The sequence below is a fragment of the Stegostoma tigrinum genome, chromosome 37 (assembly GCF_030684315.1).
Source record: "Stegostoma tigrinum isolate sSteTig4 chromosome 37, sSteTig4.hap1, whole genome shotgun sequence".
In the NCBI taxonomy this organism is placed as follows: Eukaryota; Metazoa; Chordata; class Chondrichthyes; order Orectolobiformes; family Stegostomatidae; genus Stegostoma; species Stegostoma tigrinum.
In genome coordinates, this window is record NC_081390.1 from 12,831,196 (window position 1) to 12,850,584 (window position 19,389).

Below are 19,389 nucleotides of genomic sequence, written 5' to 3' on the forward strand. Positions count from 1 at the left end.
GTCAAGGAGGCGGGGATAAGCGGGATGAGGCCAGGGTTGGGGGGATTTTGAAAAAAATTCACCAGTTTGTATCAAAACTGTATTGACTCAACGCCAACACTCACTCTTACTGCGACACTTTAGACTCATCAATGTTCGTGGATGGCAGCTCCACCTGGGCTCATCCACCCAAACTGCTAACCCTTTCTCTTCTCTGCAAAGGGGACACCTCAGCCACAGTAACTGCTGTCCTGTCACTTTGTCTCTCACTGCAGGACAGTGTGGCCCACCCTCTGGGCTGATGCCTCCGCACCACCCTGATTCACACACCTCTAATTCTCAGACTGCAGCTGAGGTACGGGCTGTAGCCAGCACTGGGCTGGAGTCAGACAAGCCCCTTGGCTGACAGTCACAGCGCCTTCTGACCGCCCATAGTTCCCCTCAACAGCACTAAGGACTCGTCCTCTTTGACCTTCAGAAATGGCCATTTGATTGAAGCACGTGCATTGTGTTTGCCTGATAAGCTGCTGATGCTTTCTGCAGGTGCAACATTGATGTAGCACAGTGCCATACAGCAATATGTCCACGTCCTTGACTATTCAGTGCACAACATGCTGCCTGCCTTTCTCTTTGTGTTAGAAACCAATGTCTGCTACAGAGGATGGCAGCCTCCAAGTCAGTGCAGAGTGACTGCGAGTTTACAAAGTCAACTAACAGCCATGAGCTGCATATGTGTCCCTACACACAGTGACCTATCAAAAGCATGCAACGCCTTAATGTTCCTGACCCCCAAAGTGAAAGATCTGTGAGCTGGTCTGAAAGTATCCACAATGAAGTGGTGGGGCTGATAATTTGGGGCTACGCATTTCCATGAGGAAGGGGGTAGAGGTTGGTGTCAGTAGGGCATGAAAGTGGCAACATTTGAGCTGGGTAAAGACCTGGAGAAACAAATGGTGAGCTCTGGTGCCAGGTACCGGCTCTGACATTCACCTCCTGAATTGACACGATCTAGTTTCTTGGGGAAGGAGAGGGAAGTCAGGAGCTGCATAGAAATGAGGTGAGATTCGCTCATAATGAGATGCAAATGTACCGAAACAAGTGTCGTCACCATTCATTAGCGAGATTCAGAGCTTGTTGTTTCAACCCTAAAGCGGAAATCAGATTTTTTTTTCCTCAACACCAGGAATCAGATTTTTCCATTTTGCTGCATTTTCCCAACTTTCTTGCCAAAGCCACAACAGTGGAACATTTTGCCTCTCCACAGATGCTGCCTAATTTTTCTGTTTCCTGCTTTTTCTGTTTTTAAGTGCAGATTTTCGTCGTCCACAATATTTCCCTGAAATCTTGGCATGAAATTGTTTGAGTTGAATGGAAATTTGATGATCAGAAAATACAGCATGATATATCACAGTCTTGATAAGTTTGCAACATTATTAGCTGAAAGCATTTTCTTAACATTCCTGATTCAAACATTTAACAATCAGTATTTCTAAACCTCACCAGCTCTCCTGAGTCTGTTGTTCACAGATCAAAACACTCTGGAGGTCTAATAATTAGCCAGGCATTCAAAATTACATAAAGGGTAATGGCATGAAAACTGACCTGAAACTATCCTCTCACCAGCTGAAATAGGTTAGCAATAGTGTTCCAAAACTCACAATACCTAAAGGATGGGTTGCCAAGGGGTTCTCACTTCAAGATGAGATCTGTAGGTGCTCCTCAAGAGGATACCAGTTTCTGTACACTGAAATTTAATTTGTTTCATCAGGTTTAGGATGTCTCTTCTTTGGGGAAAAAGATCAGTGGGCTCTGAAACATAGTTGAATAGTGAGTTATATCATCAACTCTGGACTGAGAAGTTGCATCATTATTCTGTGGAAACATTGACAACTTGAGTTTCTTACCATAAGTTCAATTTTAGGATGAAGGCACAGGCAAACCATTAGGAAGACTGCAGCGTTTTCATTCACTTGATTCACTTTTTCAAAGAACTGTGACTCACTGAGGAACTGCTGCACAGTGTGCACTGGAAAGGGAAAGGTTCTGTAAGAACTGCCTTTGTAGCTGCTACAAACCATCCTGTACAAGACGGTAATGTTAAAGATAGCCACAGCGTCTTAGAGACATACAGCCAGAAAGCAGACCCTTCAGTCCAACTCGTCCGTGCTGACCAGCTATCCCAAATTAATTAGTTTGTAGACATGTTCGCCGAGCCGGTGGGCTTGGTTGCAAATGTTTCTTTGTTTGAAACTGGAAGTGGTATCAAACACCACAACAAACTAAGGCATACAAATAACTAACGGGACTGAACACCAACGCTTCACCAGGGGCGCATTGACGACCTTAGCAGGTGACAAAACATTTGCAACTAAATCCACTGATGGTGAGCATGTCTACAACCTCATCCATAACTCAAGCTACAAATCTTCTCGAAAACTTTAAATATTCTAATTTCATCTCGTCCCACCTGCCAGCATTTGTCCCATATTCCTCTAAACCCTTCCATTTCATGTAACCATCCCAATGCCTTTTAAATGTTGTAACTGTACCAGCCTCCACCACTTCCTCTGGCAGCTCATTCCATACACACACCACCCTCTGCACGAATATATTGCCCCTTAGGCCTGTTCTAAATCTTTCCCCTCTCACCTTAAACCTATGCCTTCCAGTTTTGGACTTGCCTACCCTAGGAAAAAGGCCTTGGCTATTCACCCTATCCATGTCCCTCATGATTTTAGAACCTCTACAAGGTCACTCCTCAGCCTCTGACACTCCAAGGAAAATGGCCCCGACCTATTCAGCCTCTCCCTGTAGCTCAAACCCTCCAGCCCTGGCAATATCCTTGTAAATCTTTTCAGCACTTTTGAGCTAAACAACATCTTTCCTATCGCAGGGAGATCTGAATTGACTACAGTATTCCAAAAGTGGCTCAAACAATGTCCTGTAGAGCCGTAACATCATCTTGAAATGCCTATACTCAATATACTGACCAATAAAGGCTAGCGTACCAAATATCTACTTACTACCCTGCCTGTCTGTGACTCCACCTTCTCAGAACTGTGAGCATTAATGAAGTCTGTTGGTTCTGTCAGTACACCCTTGAAAACTAGATTAGGACAAAGTATGTTCTGGGCTCTCAATTCCAAAGTGGGACTCCATTGAGAAGTTTCCATTACAGGTAAATGAACAGAACTTGCTGCTCCCTCTGAGCATGTACCCTTTACTTGAGACTGCTTCATGCTCACTGCCTGTTAAGAGATCATTGTGAATCCTTTGTAATACTGAAAAGTTGCATATTTTGAGCACATCTTCTGGAGTTGTTGCTGCATCCAGGAGAGACCTAAGATTGTCATTTTTTCCAAGATTCTCATCAGTGGGACTTCACAGCCCTTCAACAGCATAGACAAGGGGTCGGAGTTGTTCTACAGAGGACTGACATTCTTTGTCTTTGCAGCAGACCTCTCTTTTCGCCTCCTACTACATCCTCGACATTACTCACGTTTGCTGAAGAGTTCTTTTTCTCATGATTTTAAGGAGTCTTCTCAGGATGCTTACATTGTGGGTGTTCAGTTCTGCCTCATGGTCATTCCAATGTTGTTTGGAAAACATCAGTTATATTAAATGTGTGCTTTCACTTTTCTTACCAAGTGGGTTTCTTGGATCTTCATACATGCTTAGCCCACATTTCCAACTACTTCAAAATATCTTACAGTACAGAAGAGGCTGTTCGGCCCCTTAAGTCTGTACTGCCAAAAATATGCTACAATTCTACACTCATCCGCTTTCCCGCACTAGGCCCATAAACTTGGATGTTATGACACTTTAAGTTCTCCTCCAAGTCATTTCTCAGAATTGTGAGGCTTTCCAACCTCAAACACCCCGTCAGGCAGTGCATACCAGCCCCCACCACCCTCTGGGTGAAAAAGATTTTCCTCAAATCCCCTCTAAACCTCCCGTCTTTCGTGTTATGCCCCCTTGTTATTGACTCTTCAACTAAGGAGAATGACTGCTTTCTATTCAACCTGTCCATTCTTCTTATACACTTCCATCAGGTCCCCCACAACTTCCTGCGCTCCAGAGAAAGCAACCCAAGTTTATCCATCCTGTTCATTGTTGAAATACTCTATCCTCAGCAATTTTCCGCTGAATTTCCTCTTCATCCCCTGCAGTGCAATCACATCCTTCTTAAGGTGTGGTGACCACAACTGCACACAGTGCTCCAGCTGTGGCCTAAACACAGTCCTGTAAAGCTCCAGCATAACCTCCCTACTCTTATAATCTATACCTTGACTAATAACATCAAGCATCCTGTATGCCTTCCTAACTACCCTATTAGCCTGTCCTGCTACCTTCAGGGGTCTGAAACAGTCTTTACTACTTCGAACAACCTGACAGCAAGATCATGAAGATATGACTCTTGAGGTTACATTGAAGCTTCTTTCACAGGTCCATCCAAATATTCATCAAAACCTATCATTATACAGATCACAAATCACCAGATCTTTTACTAATTAAATCCCAAACAACTCATTTAATATCCGCTTGTTCTCTCCCACACTCTCTTGCAAAGCCCCCAGTTTCCAAAGCTCTGCCAAGTTCTAATTAAATAAGGCATAAAATTAACATTTTCCAACAAACAAATAAGAGATTTCATTATTGTTGGCTCAGCCAGCCTGAGAACACATATGTTGGTAAATGTACAATAAACCCAGCAAGAAACATAATAAAGGCAAAGGTACTGTAGATGCTGAGAATCTGGAAGAAACACAGAGAAAGCTGAAGAAGCCCAGTTGATCTTGCAGCATCTGTGGAGAGAAAAACAGAGTTAAAGTTTCAAGTCTTGTATATGACTCCTCTTCAGAAGGAACTGGAAAGGAACTGAAATGTTCAAAAGGAGAACAGGAGTTGGCTTGCTTGAAGCCAAAGAAGCTAATATCCAAGGTGAAAATCTTACAGAAATACAGTGAGGAAGAAACAATGAAATTACTGCTGGACAAAGATTTATATTCATCTGTGGGATGTGGGGGTGTTGCTGTTTGGGCCAGCGTTTCTTGCCCATCCCTAGTTGCCCCTTGACAAGGTCGTGGTGAGCTGCATTCTTGAACCGCTGCAGTCCACTGCTGTGGGGTTGACCCATGGTGCCATTAGGGACGGAATTCCAGGATTTTGACCCAGTGACAGTGAAGGAACAGCGGTATATTTCCAAGTCAGGATGGTGAGTGGCGTGGTTGGGCGGGGGGTGAGGTGGTGGGGTGCGGTGCTTGAAGGTGGTGGCGTTTCCATGCATTAGCTGCCCTTGTCCTTCTAGATGAAAGAGTTCGAGGGTTTGGAAGATGCTGTCTGAGATCTTTGGTGAATCTCTGCAGTGCATCTTATAGATAGTACACACTGCCGCTACTGAGCTTCGGTGGTGGGAGTGGATGCTTGTGGATATAGTGCCAATCCAGTTTGGATAAATAAACTTGAATTTTATAAACTAAAGTTAAAAAATGCATTTATATGGTATCTTTCACAAGCTTTAACATTAAAGTGATTCCACAACATCTCTTAAAGGTGAACAATACCTGAGCAAGAGTGAGTATTTCATCATTTACAACATCTGCTCAGAGGAATTATAAGGTGAGTATCTGAACAGTATGAATGATAAAAATTCTTGCTGCATAGAAGCTACAATACTTTGAACAGTTTTAGCCCTATTATCTAAGGAAACAAATGCTGGCATTGGAGGCAGTATAGAGATGGTTTGCGAGGTTGATCCCAGGGTTGGAGGGATTCTAATGGCGGGAAGCTAAGTGGATTAGGCCTGTATTAACTGGAGCTTGGAAAATAAAAGGTGACTTCATAGAAACATTTAAGGTTCTTAAGAAGCTTCACAGGTTGGATGCGGAGAGGTTGTTACCCCTTGCAGGAGAGTCTTAGACCAGAGAGGATAATCTCAGAATGAGGGGTCACCTATTTAAAATACAGTTGAGGTGGAATTTCTTCTATCAGAGGGTAATGAAACTATGGCATTTTTTACCACAGATTTTCGAGGCTGGGTCATTATGAATATTTATGACTGAGATAGATAGATTTTTAATCAGTAAGGGAATCAGGGATTCGAGGAAAAGGATGGAAAGTGGAGTTGGGGATTATTAGATCAACCACAATCACATTGAATGATGCAGCAGACTTGATGAGCAGAATGACCTACATCTGCTCCTACATCTTGTGGTCTATGAGTAATGAAAAAAAACACATTAACGGTCTGCTAATCTCACAATTGCACACCGAAAATTTCATCGCACTTTCATTGGGAACTGTTCCTAACTCAAAACCCAACATTGGAAAACTATTATACATAACAAGGTGTAGAGCTGGATGAACACAACAGTCCAAGCAACATCAGAGGAGCAAGAAAGCTGACGTTTCAGGCCAAGGGTCTAGGCCCGAAACATCAGCTTTCCTGTTCCTCTGATGTTGCTTGGCCTGTTGTGTTCATCCAGCTCGATACCTTGTTATCTCAGATTCTCCAGCATCTGCAATTCCTACTACCTATTGGAAAACTCTCTCTATTTTGAGGGTCTAATTCTCATGTAAAATGAGGAGTAGGTTTGAATTCTGAGTTTCTGAGAAAAAATGTAACATTTCCTAAAAGAATTACATAATGGCAAAAAACTGAAATAACCATTGAAAGCAAGTTTGCAGGTGCAGCAGGCAGTGAAGAAGACTAATAGAATATTGGCCTTCATAGCGAGACAATTCAGGTACAGGAGCGGGGATAGCTTGCCACAATTGTATAGCGCTTTGGTGAGACCATGCATGGAGTATTGTGTGAAGTTTTGGTTTCCTTATCTGAGAAAGGACATTCTAGGTATGGAGGAAGTGCGACTGTTTACTGGGATGGGTAGATTGATGTATGAAGAGATACTGGGTCTGTTAGGATTATATTCACCAGCGTTCAGGAGAATGAGTGGGGGGCATCTCATAGAAACCCATGAAATTGTGATGGATTGGCTAAACGCATGAAGGTTATTCCTAATAACTGGGGAGTCCAGAGCCAGTTACAAGGTGAGGATGTGAGGTAGATCATTTAGGTCACTGAGATAAGGAAAAATGTATTCACCAAAAGAGTGGTGAGCCTGCAGGACTCTCTGTCACAGAAAGCAGTTGAGTCCAAAACATTGGATGCCTTTACTGAGGAATTGATTATAGTTCCTTGGGCTAAAGGGATCAAAGACTGTGGAGGGATTAAAAAGGAACAGTGTTCTGAATTGAATGATTGCATTGAATGGCAGATCAGGCTCAAAGGCCTGAATGGCCGACAGATGCTTTAATGTCTCTAATAGCGGGAGCCACTGGGTTCAAAGAGCTTGCACCAGCTCTCTGAAAGAGCCCTGCGATTAGACCACTACAATTGACAACTGTTTGTCCATTAGATTCAGAATGGGAAAAGAACTAAACTCTTACAGATACTATCATTCTCACAAGTCAAACTCACTATCACATCAGCACCCTTAGATAAGAGCCTATTATTCAAAGCAATTTAATTTTCTCTTCAGATAAAGGAACTAAATGTGAAAAAAATGGATGAATTGATGATATTTTGTAAGAGGAAAAAAGGCTCTTATATTCACAATCAAATTTATACAGGACTTCATGACTGTTCTAAAATTTATGCAATTATTTGTCATCAGATATTTATTGCATCCAGGAACATATTAGTGCTTGCTTCTTCATTAAGGCAATTTTGTACTGTTTACTTATGGTATAAAATTAACTGTTGGCTGGAATATGGCAAGATTTTTAGATTCACTTTGCTGTCTGTCCATAGATTGGGTAAATAGGTGCCATAGGAAAAAGCAAGAAGGGGAGAACACACAACAATCAGCATTTAGACTTTGTCAGGACAACCATTTCTCCTTACAATGGGATTTCAAAGCACACAGACCTGAAACAGTTACATTTCTAGCATAAACAGCTTCAATCATTCCTCGATGCTGTATTCACTGACTTCAAACAGTGCAATAGGTTGGGTAAAACTGGCCAAGGATTTCCTGATTCCGGGCAAGAAAGATTGGCTGGGATTTTCACCCTGATTACAATATGAAGGAAGAACCCCTACAAGAAATACATGACAGCTGAGCTGTCTTTGACAGCAGGGTTACCTGATCACATTCCCTGCCAAGACTCACATGTAGAAATAGCAATTTGGATAAGATACCAGGGAGTCACCAATACTGACAATTCTATGTCATTTTACTACAAAAAACTTGAAGGGATAGACAGCAGTGATGGAAATTAAAGAAAATGAAGGAACAGTTGGAAATTAACAAGTCACTTCCAGTTATCCATTTCGATCAGAATGCTTCACATCTATTTGATTCTGATACAAGCAAGCAAATGAAGAGAGATGTTTAAAATGTACAGTACAAAGCACATTCATGCACACTTGTCCTAGGGTTTATCCATTCAGACAAACACAAGAGTTGAAAAACAGCTTAGCTCAATTTAAAGATAATCATCAATGAAAATCATAACTCTGCCAACTTCTCATTATATTCAATATATCCTTTTGAAAAATGTATAAATTACATGAAGATTGTTTGAATTCTGAAAGGAGATTCATTAGTATTTTGAGATAGTAAGATGTGCCATTGCTGGAGTCAGAGATAATGCAGTATGGAGCTGGAGGAATACAGCAGGCCAGGCAGTATCAGAGGAGTAGAAAAGTTGACATTTTGAGTTGGGACCCTTCTTCAGAAATGGGGAGGGGGGGTGGGAAAGGGAGCTCTGAAATAAATACAGAGAGGAGGGTTGGGGCTGGGGTGGGTCGATGGGATGGCAAAAGGTGAGTGCAAGTAGGCAGTGGTGGGGATTGGTCAGTGAGGTGGGAGGAGCAGATAGGTAGGAGAGAAGATGCACAGGGTATGTCAGGTCAAGGAGGCTGGGATGAGAGGAAGGGTTGGTCATGGGATGAGGCCGGGGGTGAGGAGTATTTGGAACTGGTAAAGTCCACACTGAGACCATCGGGTTATAAGCTGCCAAGGTGGAATATGAGGTACTGCTCCTCCAGTTTCCAGGTGGTGTCATTGTGACACTGGAGGAGGCCCAGGATGGACATGTCACCCAGGGAGTGGGAGGAGGAGTTGAAATGGTTCACGATCAGAAGGTGTTGCCATTTGTTGTGAACCAAGCATAGGTGATCTACAAAGTGGTCTCCAAGCTTCTGCTTGGTCTCACCAATGTAGAGGAGGCCACGTTGGGAACAGTGGAAACAGAAAACCATACTAGCAGATGTGCAGGTGAACCTCTATCTGATGTGAAAGGTTTCTTTGACTATATGTCCTCACACATCACCCCATTAAACTCCGGATTCAACATATCATTCTCCACCAATTCCACCACCTGCAATCTGACCCCACAACCAATATATTTCCCTCCCCACCCCAATCAGCCTTCCATAGGGACTGCTCTCTCCATGGCTCTCTCGTCCACTCCTCACTCCCCACTGGCCCCACCATCCCCCGCACCTTCCCCTTCAACTGGAGGAAATGCTAAACCTGCCCCTACACCTCCCCCTCTCACCTCCAATCAAAGCACCAAACATACCTTTCACATCAGACATCAGCCAATGCAGTCTATCACATCTGCTGTTCCTGATGTGGCCCCCTTTACATCGATGAGACCAAACAGAGGCTCGGAGACTATTTTGTAGAGCACCTGCGCTCTGCTCGTGACAAATGACAACACCTTCCAGTCGTGAATCATTTCAACTCACCCTCCCACTCCCTGGATGACATGTCCATCCTGGGCCTCCTCCTGAGTTACAATGATGCCACCCGGAAACTGAAGGAGCAGCACCTCATATTCCATCTCAGGAGCCAACAGCCCAATGGCCTAATTGTGGACTTTACCAGTTTCAAAATCTCCCCAGCCCCCAGCCTCATCCTATGACCAACCCTTCCTCTCATCCCTGCCTCCTTGACCTTACACAACCTGTCCATCTTCTCTCCCACCTATCCACTCCTCCCACCTCACTAACCAATCCCCACCACTGCCTACTTACACTCACCTTTTGCCATCCATTCTACCTACCCCAGCCCCACCCCTCCTCTCTGTATTTATGTCAGAGCTCCCTTTCCCACCCCCCCATTCTAAAGAAGGGTCCTGACCCAAAACGTCAACTTTCCTGCTCCTCTGATGCTGTCTGGCCTGCTGTGCTCCTCCAGCTCCACACAGTGTTATCTCATTAGTATTTTGGATGGTTCATGATGTCAATACTTTATTAATTTAATGTAACACTTTGATGATATTTTGGGACCAGTCGTTCTCAAAAACCTTATGTTCCCATTCAATTTCAGTGCCAGGACAAGATAAAAAGGGCATCTGTAAAAGGAGTCTGTATAATCATATAAAAGCAGGTCAGTTAAAATCTGATACAGTTAAATGACAAAAAATGGAAACCCTCCAAATAGAATTCTTCACATCAGAATGTAGCATCAAGACACATTGTGTATTTCTGTCTATATCATATGTACACTTGGCATTTGTGACAGCTTCCTCTCTTGTTATATCCAGCATCACCAGATTTCCCGTAACATACTTAACAGGCATAAAGACTTGACTGCCAGGATGTACTTCAGTTTTACAATACATACTACATACTTGATATAATCACATAGTGGTTTTTTATTCAAAGCAAATCCACAGACAGCCATAAAGAACTCCTTTTAAAAGCACCCAGTAGAATGATCAGTGCTCTGATAATCATTGCCAGAATTTGCTTATAAGGACCGTAATGCTTAGAAGTCAATGATTGACCAAGATGTTGTGTTTGTGAAGTCTGCTCACATCACATAGATAAGAAGCAAAAAACAGAAATTGCTTCTAAATCTCAACAAGTCTGGCAGCATCTGTGGAGAGAAGAATAGTGTGAACATTTTGATATACTAAGACAAGTAACTGTGTATGCTGGAAAGCTGAAACAAAAACAGAAATTGTTATAGAATTTCAGTAGGTCTGGCCGCATTTGTGGCAAGAAAGCAAAATCAATGTTTCACATCCAGTGACCCTTCTTCACAGCTAACATTTTCAGTCTGATATGACTTCTTTAGAACAGAGAGGCATTGGAAACCAAAAGTTTTATCAGATTATAAAGTTCAAAAAAGAATCTGTTTTCCAACCCCTTTCAGTTCTAAAGAAGAGTTATATCAGATTCAAAGTGGTAACTCTGTTTCTCTCCACACATGCCACCAGACCTACTGAGTTTCTCCAGCATTCTCTGCTTTTGTTTCACATTTCGAGCATCTGCAGTATTTTGCTAATATATATGTCAATGTCTTGATTTAATTAGCAGAGGAGGCTCGTTCATCTTCTTGATTTAATGTTTGAGGCCCGTGCTGAAATAATAATCTTAAAATGAAAACTGATTGATGCTTTTCTATTTTGTTCCCTAATTGGTCAGCACCATGACAGCGCCATCGCCACAATGAACCTCAGCATTTCAAGGAAGCCAGAACTAACATCTCAAGCTGTCAAGGAATGGGCAAATGTAAGCTTTTTCTAACTATATCCTGAAAACAAACAGAAATCTACAAAGACTCAATAATTACTGTAAATTCACACCATGTACCGGCAGAGAGTGACACAGTAGTTAGCGCTCCTGCCTCATACTATCAAGGACACTGGCTTGATTCCAGTCTTGGGTGACTGTCTGTGCGGATTTTGTATATTCTCCCCGTCTCTGCATGGGTTTCCTCCCACGGTCCAAAGCTGTGCAGGTTAGGTGGATTGGCCATGCTAAATTGCCCTAAAGCGTCCAGGGAGACGTGGGGAATGCAGGGATAGGGTCGGGGAGTGGGTCGGGGCGGGATGCGCTTTGGAGAAGGTCAGTGTGGAATGGATGAGCTGAATGGACTTCTCCCGATATGTAAGGATTCTATTCTATTGAGTACAGTTTCATTCATGACCTTCCTGTTCCATTCCTGGCTGCAAAATGCAAAGGTACTATGAATTTTTTAATTGAACATAAGACGAACCGTCTTCCTATTTATAAGCGTCATGGTTCTGAGATTGCAGCGTAAACTATTTCCTGACTTTACCAGCAGAAACCATCAAAAAATATAAAAGAAATGTGTAATCTGCCCAGTGGATGGTAGACACTGCGGTTGCTGTCGTGTACTGATGGACTAAAACGTGCAGAAGCTGAATTCGACTACCTTTAAAAGAAAGCAAAAATTCTACTAAATATCTCCAGCGAAGAGTCTAATGCATCGGAATAACGAATTGAAAGATAGTTGAAGTTTGTTAACTACGACTGAAAATGAAAATTCTGTGACCAAGCACAAAACCCATAGAAGACACTCTGTCCTCGCACAGAGCACAGCAATGTTACAATCAAAAGCATCAAAATAATCTTTTTAACTATTCGCGAAAACTTTATACATATTTTTAACTTTCAATCGGTTTGAAAACTGAGAGTTCTGCGCATCTTTTCAGGTGATGTTTGACTTGAGTTGTTCTGATCTCAGTTCCATTTTATCATTGCCATTTTAAATGTAGAAGCAGAGAGAGATCAGGGAGAGTTGCATGCGTCATTCATCGCAGATTTCCTCGTCAGAATAGCAAGCAGTGGGGGCAAAGGGATGGATGGTGCAGTGTTGACATCCCTATATAAGCACGGGGCAGAGCAGTCACTGTACAGTGTTGCAGACAGGACTGACAGCAGCAAGATGAACTACAGCTGGGATTCTGTGAGCACTTCCCCTCATCGGAAGGTGTACACAGACCCTTCCAGGAACCTGGCTCGGACCCTGAGCTATTCATCCCCTACCTACCGTGCCCAGAACTGGTCCAGGGTAACCGCTAACGTTAGCTCTCCCAGCAAGCGGGCAGGTGGCCAGGGTTTCAGCTCGGCAGCTCACAGACCTTCGGAAATCGTGGAATTCAGTCAGTCTTCTTTGTTCACTAGTGAAGGCAAGGTGCTGGGTGCCAATGAGAAGGAGCTAATGCAGGGGCTCAATGACCGCTTTGCCGGGTACATTGACAAGGTCCGCCAGCTGGAACAACACAACAAGGCTCTGGAGGCAGAAATCACCGACCTGAGACAAAAGCAGACCTCTTCCACCCGACTGGCCAGCATCTATGAGCCTGAGATCAGAGAACTGCGCCAGCTCCTTCAGGAGATAGGCAGCCAGAAGAACCAGGTCTTGCTGGAGAGAGAGCACCTGGCGGAAGACCTGCAGCAGCTCCGGGTCAAGTTTGAAGAAGAGACGCGAGTTCGAGATGAGCTGCAGACAAACATCCAAATGTGCGAGAAAGACAGGGACGCTGCTCACTTGATGAAACTGGAGCTGGAGAAGAAAGCTCAGGCGCTGGCGGATGAGATCGACTTCCTGAAGAACAATCACGAGGAAGAGGTGGCTGATCTCTTTTCTCAGATCCAAGCTTCCCAGGTCGGTGTGGAATTGAAAGACATCATGAAGCCAGACCTGACTGGAGCCCTGAGAGAGATCCGGGCGCAGCTGGAAGGCTACGCCACTGTGAACCTGCAGCACGCTGAGCAGTGGTTCCGCACCAAAGTGGCTAAACTCAACGAAGCTGCAGAGATGAATAATGAAGCCATCCAGAGCACCAGACAAGAGATCAACGAGTATCGCAAGCAGCTCCAAACCAAGAGCATCGAGCTGGAGACGGTCCGAGGCACCAAAGAATCCCTGGAAAAGCAGCTCAGCGATATTGAGGAAAGACACGACGCAGAATTAGTCCAATACCAGGTGAGGAACTCTGTCAGTGTGACCGCGTTCTCCACTCGCCTTGTAACCTTTAAAAGCAGACTTTTCATTTCTGTTTAAACAGGATACCATCCAACAATTGGAAAACGAGCTGAAAAACACCAAGTGGGAGATGAGTCTCCACCTGAGGGAATATGAAGATCTGCTGAATGTCAAAATGGCTTTGGATGTGGAGATTGCCTCCTACAGGTAAGGCGGGTTATAACATGCAGCCTCACCTCACAACGAAGTTGGGATCACCGCGTGAAGCCTAATCACAGAAACTATAGGGTGAACATTGAAACCTTAGAATATCAAACTTGTTTTTATTTAAATTCTGAAAAAAGGCCGTGGCAAGTTGCAATATGACGCAAAAATTAATCTCTCTGCGTTAGTGATACCTCCGCTAGCTACCGAAACCGTTTAAGGATGTTATGTACACACCTAGAAGAACCCAGAGCCCCTTAGCGCAAAGGCATTACCGCTGCACCATTGCTGCGTGTAAATAGATAGCAATCAGCGCTGCAAAGTTCATTGACGAGAGGGGCACTAACATATACAGTAAGCCTTAAAGAATATTTCCTGGGCTAATTATTGACCATTCTGGTCAGGAGCTTTGTGCCGACAGTCATGTCAATGAAAGCTCTCACACGTTTGTAAATATGAAATAGCCCGCATGCAGATTATTCCTATAAACGCGTCTCTACTGATACTCTCAAAGTCACGAAAGACAGTCGGCGCTGAAGGAGTTAAATGAGATGTCAAAGCGGATCGCATCTCGGCCAATTAATCATTCCAACATTGATGGCGCTAGGCTGGTGACAGGGCGCTGTTAGGTTGCAAATGTCTTGCGAGACAAGGCTGTCTGCAAGAAAATGATAACCAAAACTGACAACACAAAACAAAGCATCAGAGAATGCTGGAGGAACTCAGCAATTCTGTCTGTATCTGGGGAGAGAGAAAAAGACTGAGCGTAAGCTGACAAATATGACGGTGCTTCTTGTTTCTTCAGGGTTACCTTGACAGGTGAGTGTGAGCTGTGCAGTGGGGAAGCACAATGCGGTGCTGGGATGCTGCAGTTTGGGATGGGGAGGGGAGGACGGAGCTGAGAGCAAAACAGCAGCAAACTGAATTTATCGCTAGCGCGCCTTCTACTGGCGACGCTGTGCAGTGTTCTATAGCCCAGCCTCTGCACCCAGACTCACTCCCCACAGAAACATAGTGGGGCGAGAGAAGGTAACATTCTCTTGAAATATTCACTTCCAATCCTCACACTCCGGCGATTGATACTTCCACGGAAAGATTCAGGGACATGATTGGGAGAGGGGTTTGGAATCTTTTGATGCAGTTCAGAATTTACCTTTGTTGTATTAAAACACAAACCCTTTCCAATTCAAGAAGTTGTATAATTTTTCTAATAAATGTCAACATTAGACTGAATTTTCTTCAAGTAAGTTCTCTACCGTAATCCTCACCCCCAGCAACAATATAACCCACATTACTGAGGGTGCCGCACAGTTCTGAAGATATGGGTGAGCTGTGTCCATTACCAATAAAGTTTAATTGTTTTATTCAACCTAATAATAAAAACAGAGCATGCTGAAGACATTTAGCAGGCCTGGCTACATCTGTGGTTTTGGCTACAATACGATCCTCCTATGGAAAAAAAAGTTGGATTACAATAATCTGCAATCAAACTGTAGATCGTTTTGTTAGGTTTGTATGCTGCATTCAAAATGAGCAGATATCTAATTTATTAATTTATTTCAAAGTGTTTCAAGGTCAGTGCAACACAGCTTTATGAAATAAACTGGTTAATGTAATGTGATTTTAAAACATTTTAATCTGGATCTGACTGCAGCTGGAGAGCATGTACTTGGACCCTGGTAGGCATGGATTTGTCTACAATTCCATTTTCAGTTGATTAGTTTGTGTTGTGTCCTTCAGCCTCTGACTTTCTCTACTAGACAACTAGATCTGGACTTACTGCACTTCACTCCCCACCCCACTAAAAACTTGCATTTATATAGCATCCTTCACAATCACAGTGCAACTCAAAACACCTGACACCAATTTAAATGCCCCTTTGAAGTCCAATCACTGTTCTAATGTCAGAATTCAGCAAACTCCTACAGGTAACAGTGTGACAGTGACTGGCTTACAGCTATCTTCTCAAGGATAATGAAGGATGGGCAATATGTACTAACTTTGCCAGAGACACTCACCTCCCAAGAACAAGTAAGAGGAAAATATGCTTTTAGGATGGTGATTGCAGGATAAATGGCAGGCAGGACACCTGAGTTAACCCCCTGCTGCCCTTTAAAGTACTGCCAGGAGCTCACCTGAGAGGGCAAACACGGGGCATCAGTTTAATGCATCATCTAAAATCATCTCTGACAATACAGCACCCTCTTGGTGCTGTGCTAAAATATCAGCTCTTTTATTTGTCCTCAGTTTGTAAAGTCAGAGTATTGCAACTTAGAGGCAAAAGCACTACCAAGTGGTAACAGAAGTGTTGGACTTCTTTCATTTAAAGTTTTCAGATTTGAGTCAGTTGTTCTTCATCGAATCCCTACAGTGTTGGAGCAGGCCATCTGGCCCATCAAGCCCATGCTGACCCTCCAAAGAGCATCCCACCCAGACACACTCCTCTAATTTATTCCTGTAACCCTGCACTTCCCCTGGCTAATCCACCTAATCTGCACAGGACTGGAAATTTAGCATGGCCAATCCACCTAGCCTGTGCATCTTGGACTGTGGCAGGAAACCCATGCAGACACAGGGAGGACATGCAAACACCACATAGACAGTTGCCTGAGGGTGGAATCCAACCCAGGTCCCGGGTACTGTAAGGCAGCAGTGCTAACCACCGAGCTACCATACCACCTGTAACATGCACAACTGACCACCGTGATATTGTTGAGGGGAAACTCCATGAATTACACAAAGGTCTAATGCTTTTGTAAAATTAGGACAAGGAAAAAGAGACGGAGCCACACCATGCTACTTACTTCCATGGACACAAGTGCAGCAAGGACAAGAGTCATGGAGCAGATCATTCGCTGCGCTTTATGATGCTTAGTGTGAAGGAATTACAGATGGAGAGAAATGCAAACTTGGTAAAAATGAGAGAAAAGGAAATCATTTATTCATATCAAAGTGTCCGCTGCACTATTAACATCATCAAGCATTGTTTAATTTTGCACACACATTTAATTCATCTTGTAAGCACATAACAATGTTCCCTTTTCTTTGATCAGGAAACTGCTTGAAGGCGAAGAGACAAGATTTGGCTCAATTACGGGTAGCTATACACCTCCTTCATATACATACAGACAAGTACAACCCATGACTCATTCAGTTTATGTCACGACTAAAGCTAAGGGCACTCCCACAAAGGTTGCCCCTCAGTACAAATTTGTGGAAGAAATTATAAGTGAAACAACAAAGGAGGTTGATATGGCTGAGCTGGAAGACACCATTCAAAGAGTTACCTCCGATGATGGGTCTGGTGAAAAATTCGATGAGGATGACCAAACCAAGCAGGAAGATGAAGAAGATAAAGATGAAGCGACAACAGCTGAAGCTTCGGATGAAGAGGAGGCTGAGAGGGACAGTGAAACAAAAGAAGAGAGTGCAGAGGAAGCAGCTATAGAGGGCGAAGAAGCTGAAGAGGATGAAACAATGGCAACAGGAGAATCTAAAGAGAAAGAAAGCACTGAAACAAAAGAGGAGAGTGAAGTAAAAGAGGCAACAGAAATAAAGGCTAAAGGTGAATCTCCAAAAACAAAAGAAACTGAAGGGCAGGCTGCTGCTGAAATGAAAGATAAGGTCGAAGAGGAAACTGCAGATTCTAGAGAAGAAGAGGAGGAGAATACAGAAGCAAATGAGCCTGAAGAACTAGAAAGTATAGAAACAAAAGATAATGCTGAGCAGCAAGAAGTTAAAGACACTGCAGAGGAAAATGCTGCTGAAAAGAAACAGGGCAAAGAAGAGAGCACAGAGAGAAAAGAGTCTGAACCACAAGGAAGAGAGGAAATGAAGGCAGATGCTGAAGAGGAAAAAATTGCAAGTCCAAAAGAGAAAGCCAAAAGCGAGAAGCAAGCAACTACTGAAGAAGATCAGATTGAACCAAGTGACACTACGGACAAAAGAAATGGCAAGGAACAGGAGGAAGATCATGTGGCTCAACAAAAGGAGGAAGCAAAAGGAACAAGCACAAATCAAAAAGTTGAGACCCAGCCTGTGGCTGAAGAAATTGCAGAGGAAACTAAAGATACGAAGAAACCAGATAAAGCAGAGCCAGAGTTGGATAAAGTGAAAGAAGAGCCGAAAGCAAATGAAAAAGATGCTGCTTCTCAGGAATTGGCAAAACAAAGTGAAAAACAGACAGTTAAAGTTGAAAAAGTGCAAGCAAGTGAAGTAGCAAGGGTGTCAGAACCTTCAGAGCAAACAGAAAAGTTTACAGAACAACCAAAAGAAGAAAAAGTCAAAGACAAAAAAACTGATGTCCCTCAGAAGGAGGAGAAAGAAGCAAGCAAAGACAACACTGTAACATTGGAAGAAACGAAAAATGACAAAGATAGCAGCAAAAAACAGTCAAGCAAAGAAAGTGAAGAAAAAACAGTGAAAGCCTCAGAAGCAGAGAAAATGCAAGAAAAGGTTGTAAGTGACACTTCTGAAAGCAAGAGCACACAGTCTACAGCCAGAACAGCGGAGACCATCATAAACGGTTTGGACATCAAAGTGGATAAAGAAGAGATGAACGTTGGAACTGACAACAAAACTACAAAAGTCTCAACCAAAGTAATGCAGAAAATTGCAGAGGAAACCATCAAAAGCAAAGAAGAGATTGTGAAAATCACAGTGACCAGCACAACGAAAAAAGAAGTGGTTAACGAAACAAAAAAAGAAGAAAAGTCCTTGACAGCTTCATCAGATACACAAAATGGAGCCAAAGAAAGTATATGAATGCCAGAAATAGTAATAGATCAGACAGTAAGAAATGCATGTTACACAGTAAAGGTCTGGTACTTAAGCAATTTAAGAACATAGAAGTGATATGTATGTTTCTGCAATAGGAAGTTTGGGATTTTCTCAGGGGACTAATTTCAATTTTAATTTATTGCTGCATGAATAATTGCACAATTAAACATTGCCATTGCCGTGGGGTGCTTAAAAATATCTTTGAATTTGAGAAATAGGTTTGATGTTGATGGAATCAATACAACAGAAAAAGCCTTAATTTTCCTGTTGATTTTAATATATTTAAATACATGCACATTGCGTTTTGAAATTCAGACATTTTTGAGTCCTCAATGACACTAATAATTGCTACGAGCATAATCAGTGGACAAGTAGCAATCAATATGCCATTCACAAATAAATGCACTTTGTCAAAGAAAATGGAACTGTTTCAATGCGAATTTATTTATTTTGTGATATTTTGTCTGCTCGTAAAAAATTGGGACTGATGTTGTACATCCACAAGATTTTTCAATGTATGACACTGCCAGCCAATTTTTTAAAAGCGTAGCCAATGCTACAGCAAAAGCAGCAGCCAATTAGCTCACATCAAACACCCTTTGACTCAATGCGAGTGATCCTTCCTCCTCCATGATGCTGGGATTCTGCAGATCAGAAATATTTGTACATC

The 19,389-nt window shown here is 42.9% G+C and overlaps 1 protein-coding gene across 1 annotated transcript; it reads left to right on the top strand.

Moving 5' to 3' along the window:
* Positions 1–12,590: 12,590 nt before the first annotated feature.
* LOC125467496 (neurofilament medium polypeptide-like) lies at positions 12,591–19,129 on the top strand. Its single transcript, XM_048563429.1, has 3 exons — positions 12,591–13,736; positions 13,819–13,943; positions 16,994–19,129. Exons 1-3 carry the CDS (start codon positions 12,606–12,608, stop codon positions 18,702–18,704), a joined length of 2,967 nt encoding a protein of 988 aa, XP_048419386.1. The 5' UTR covers positions 12,591–12,605; the 3' UTR covers positions 18,705–19,129.
* Positions 19,130–19,389: the final 260 nt, after the last annotated feature.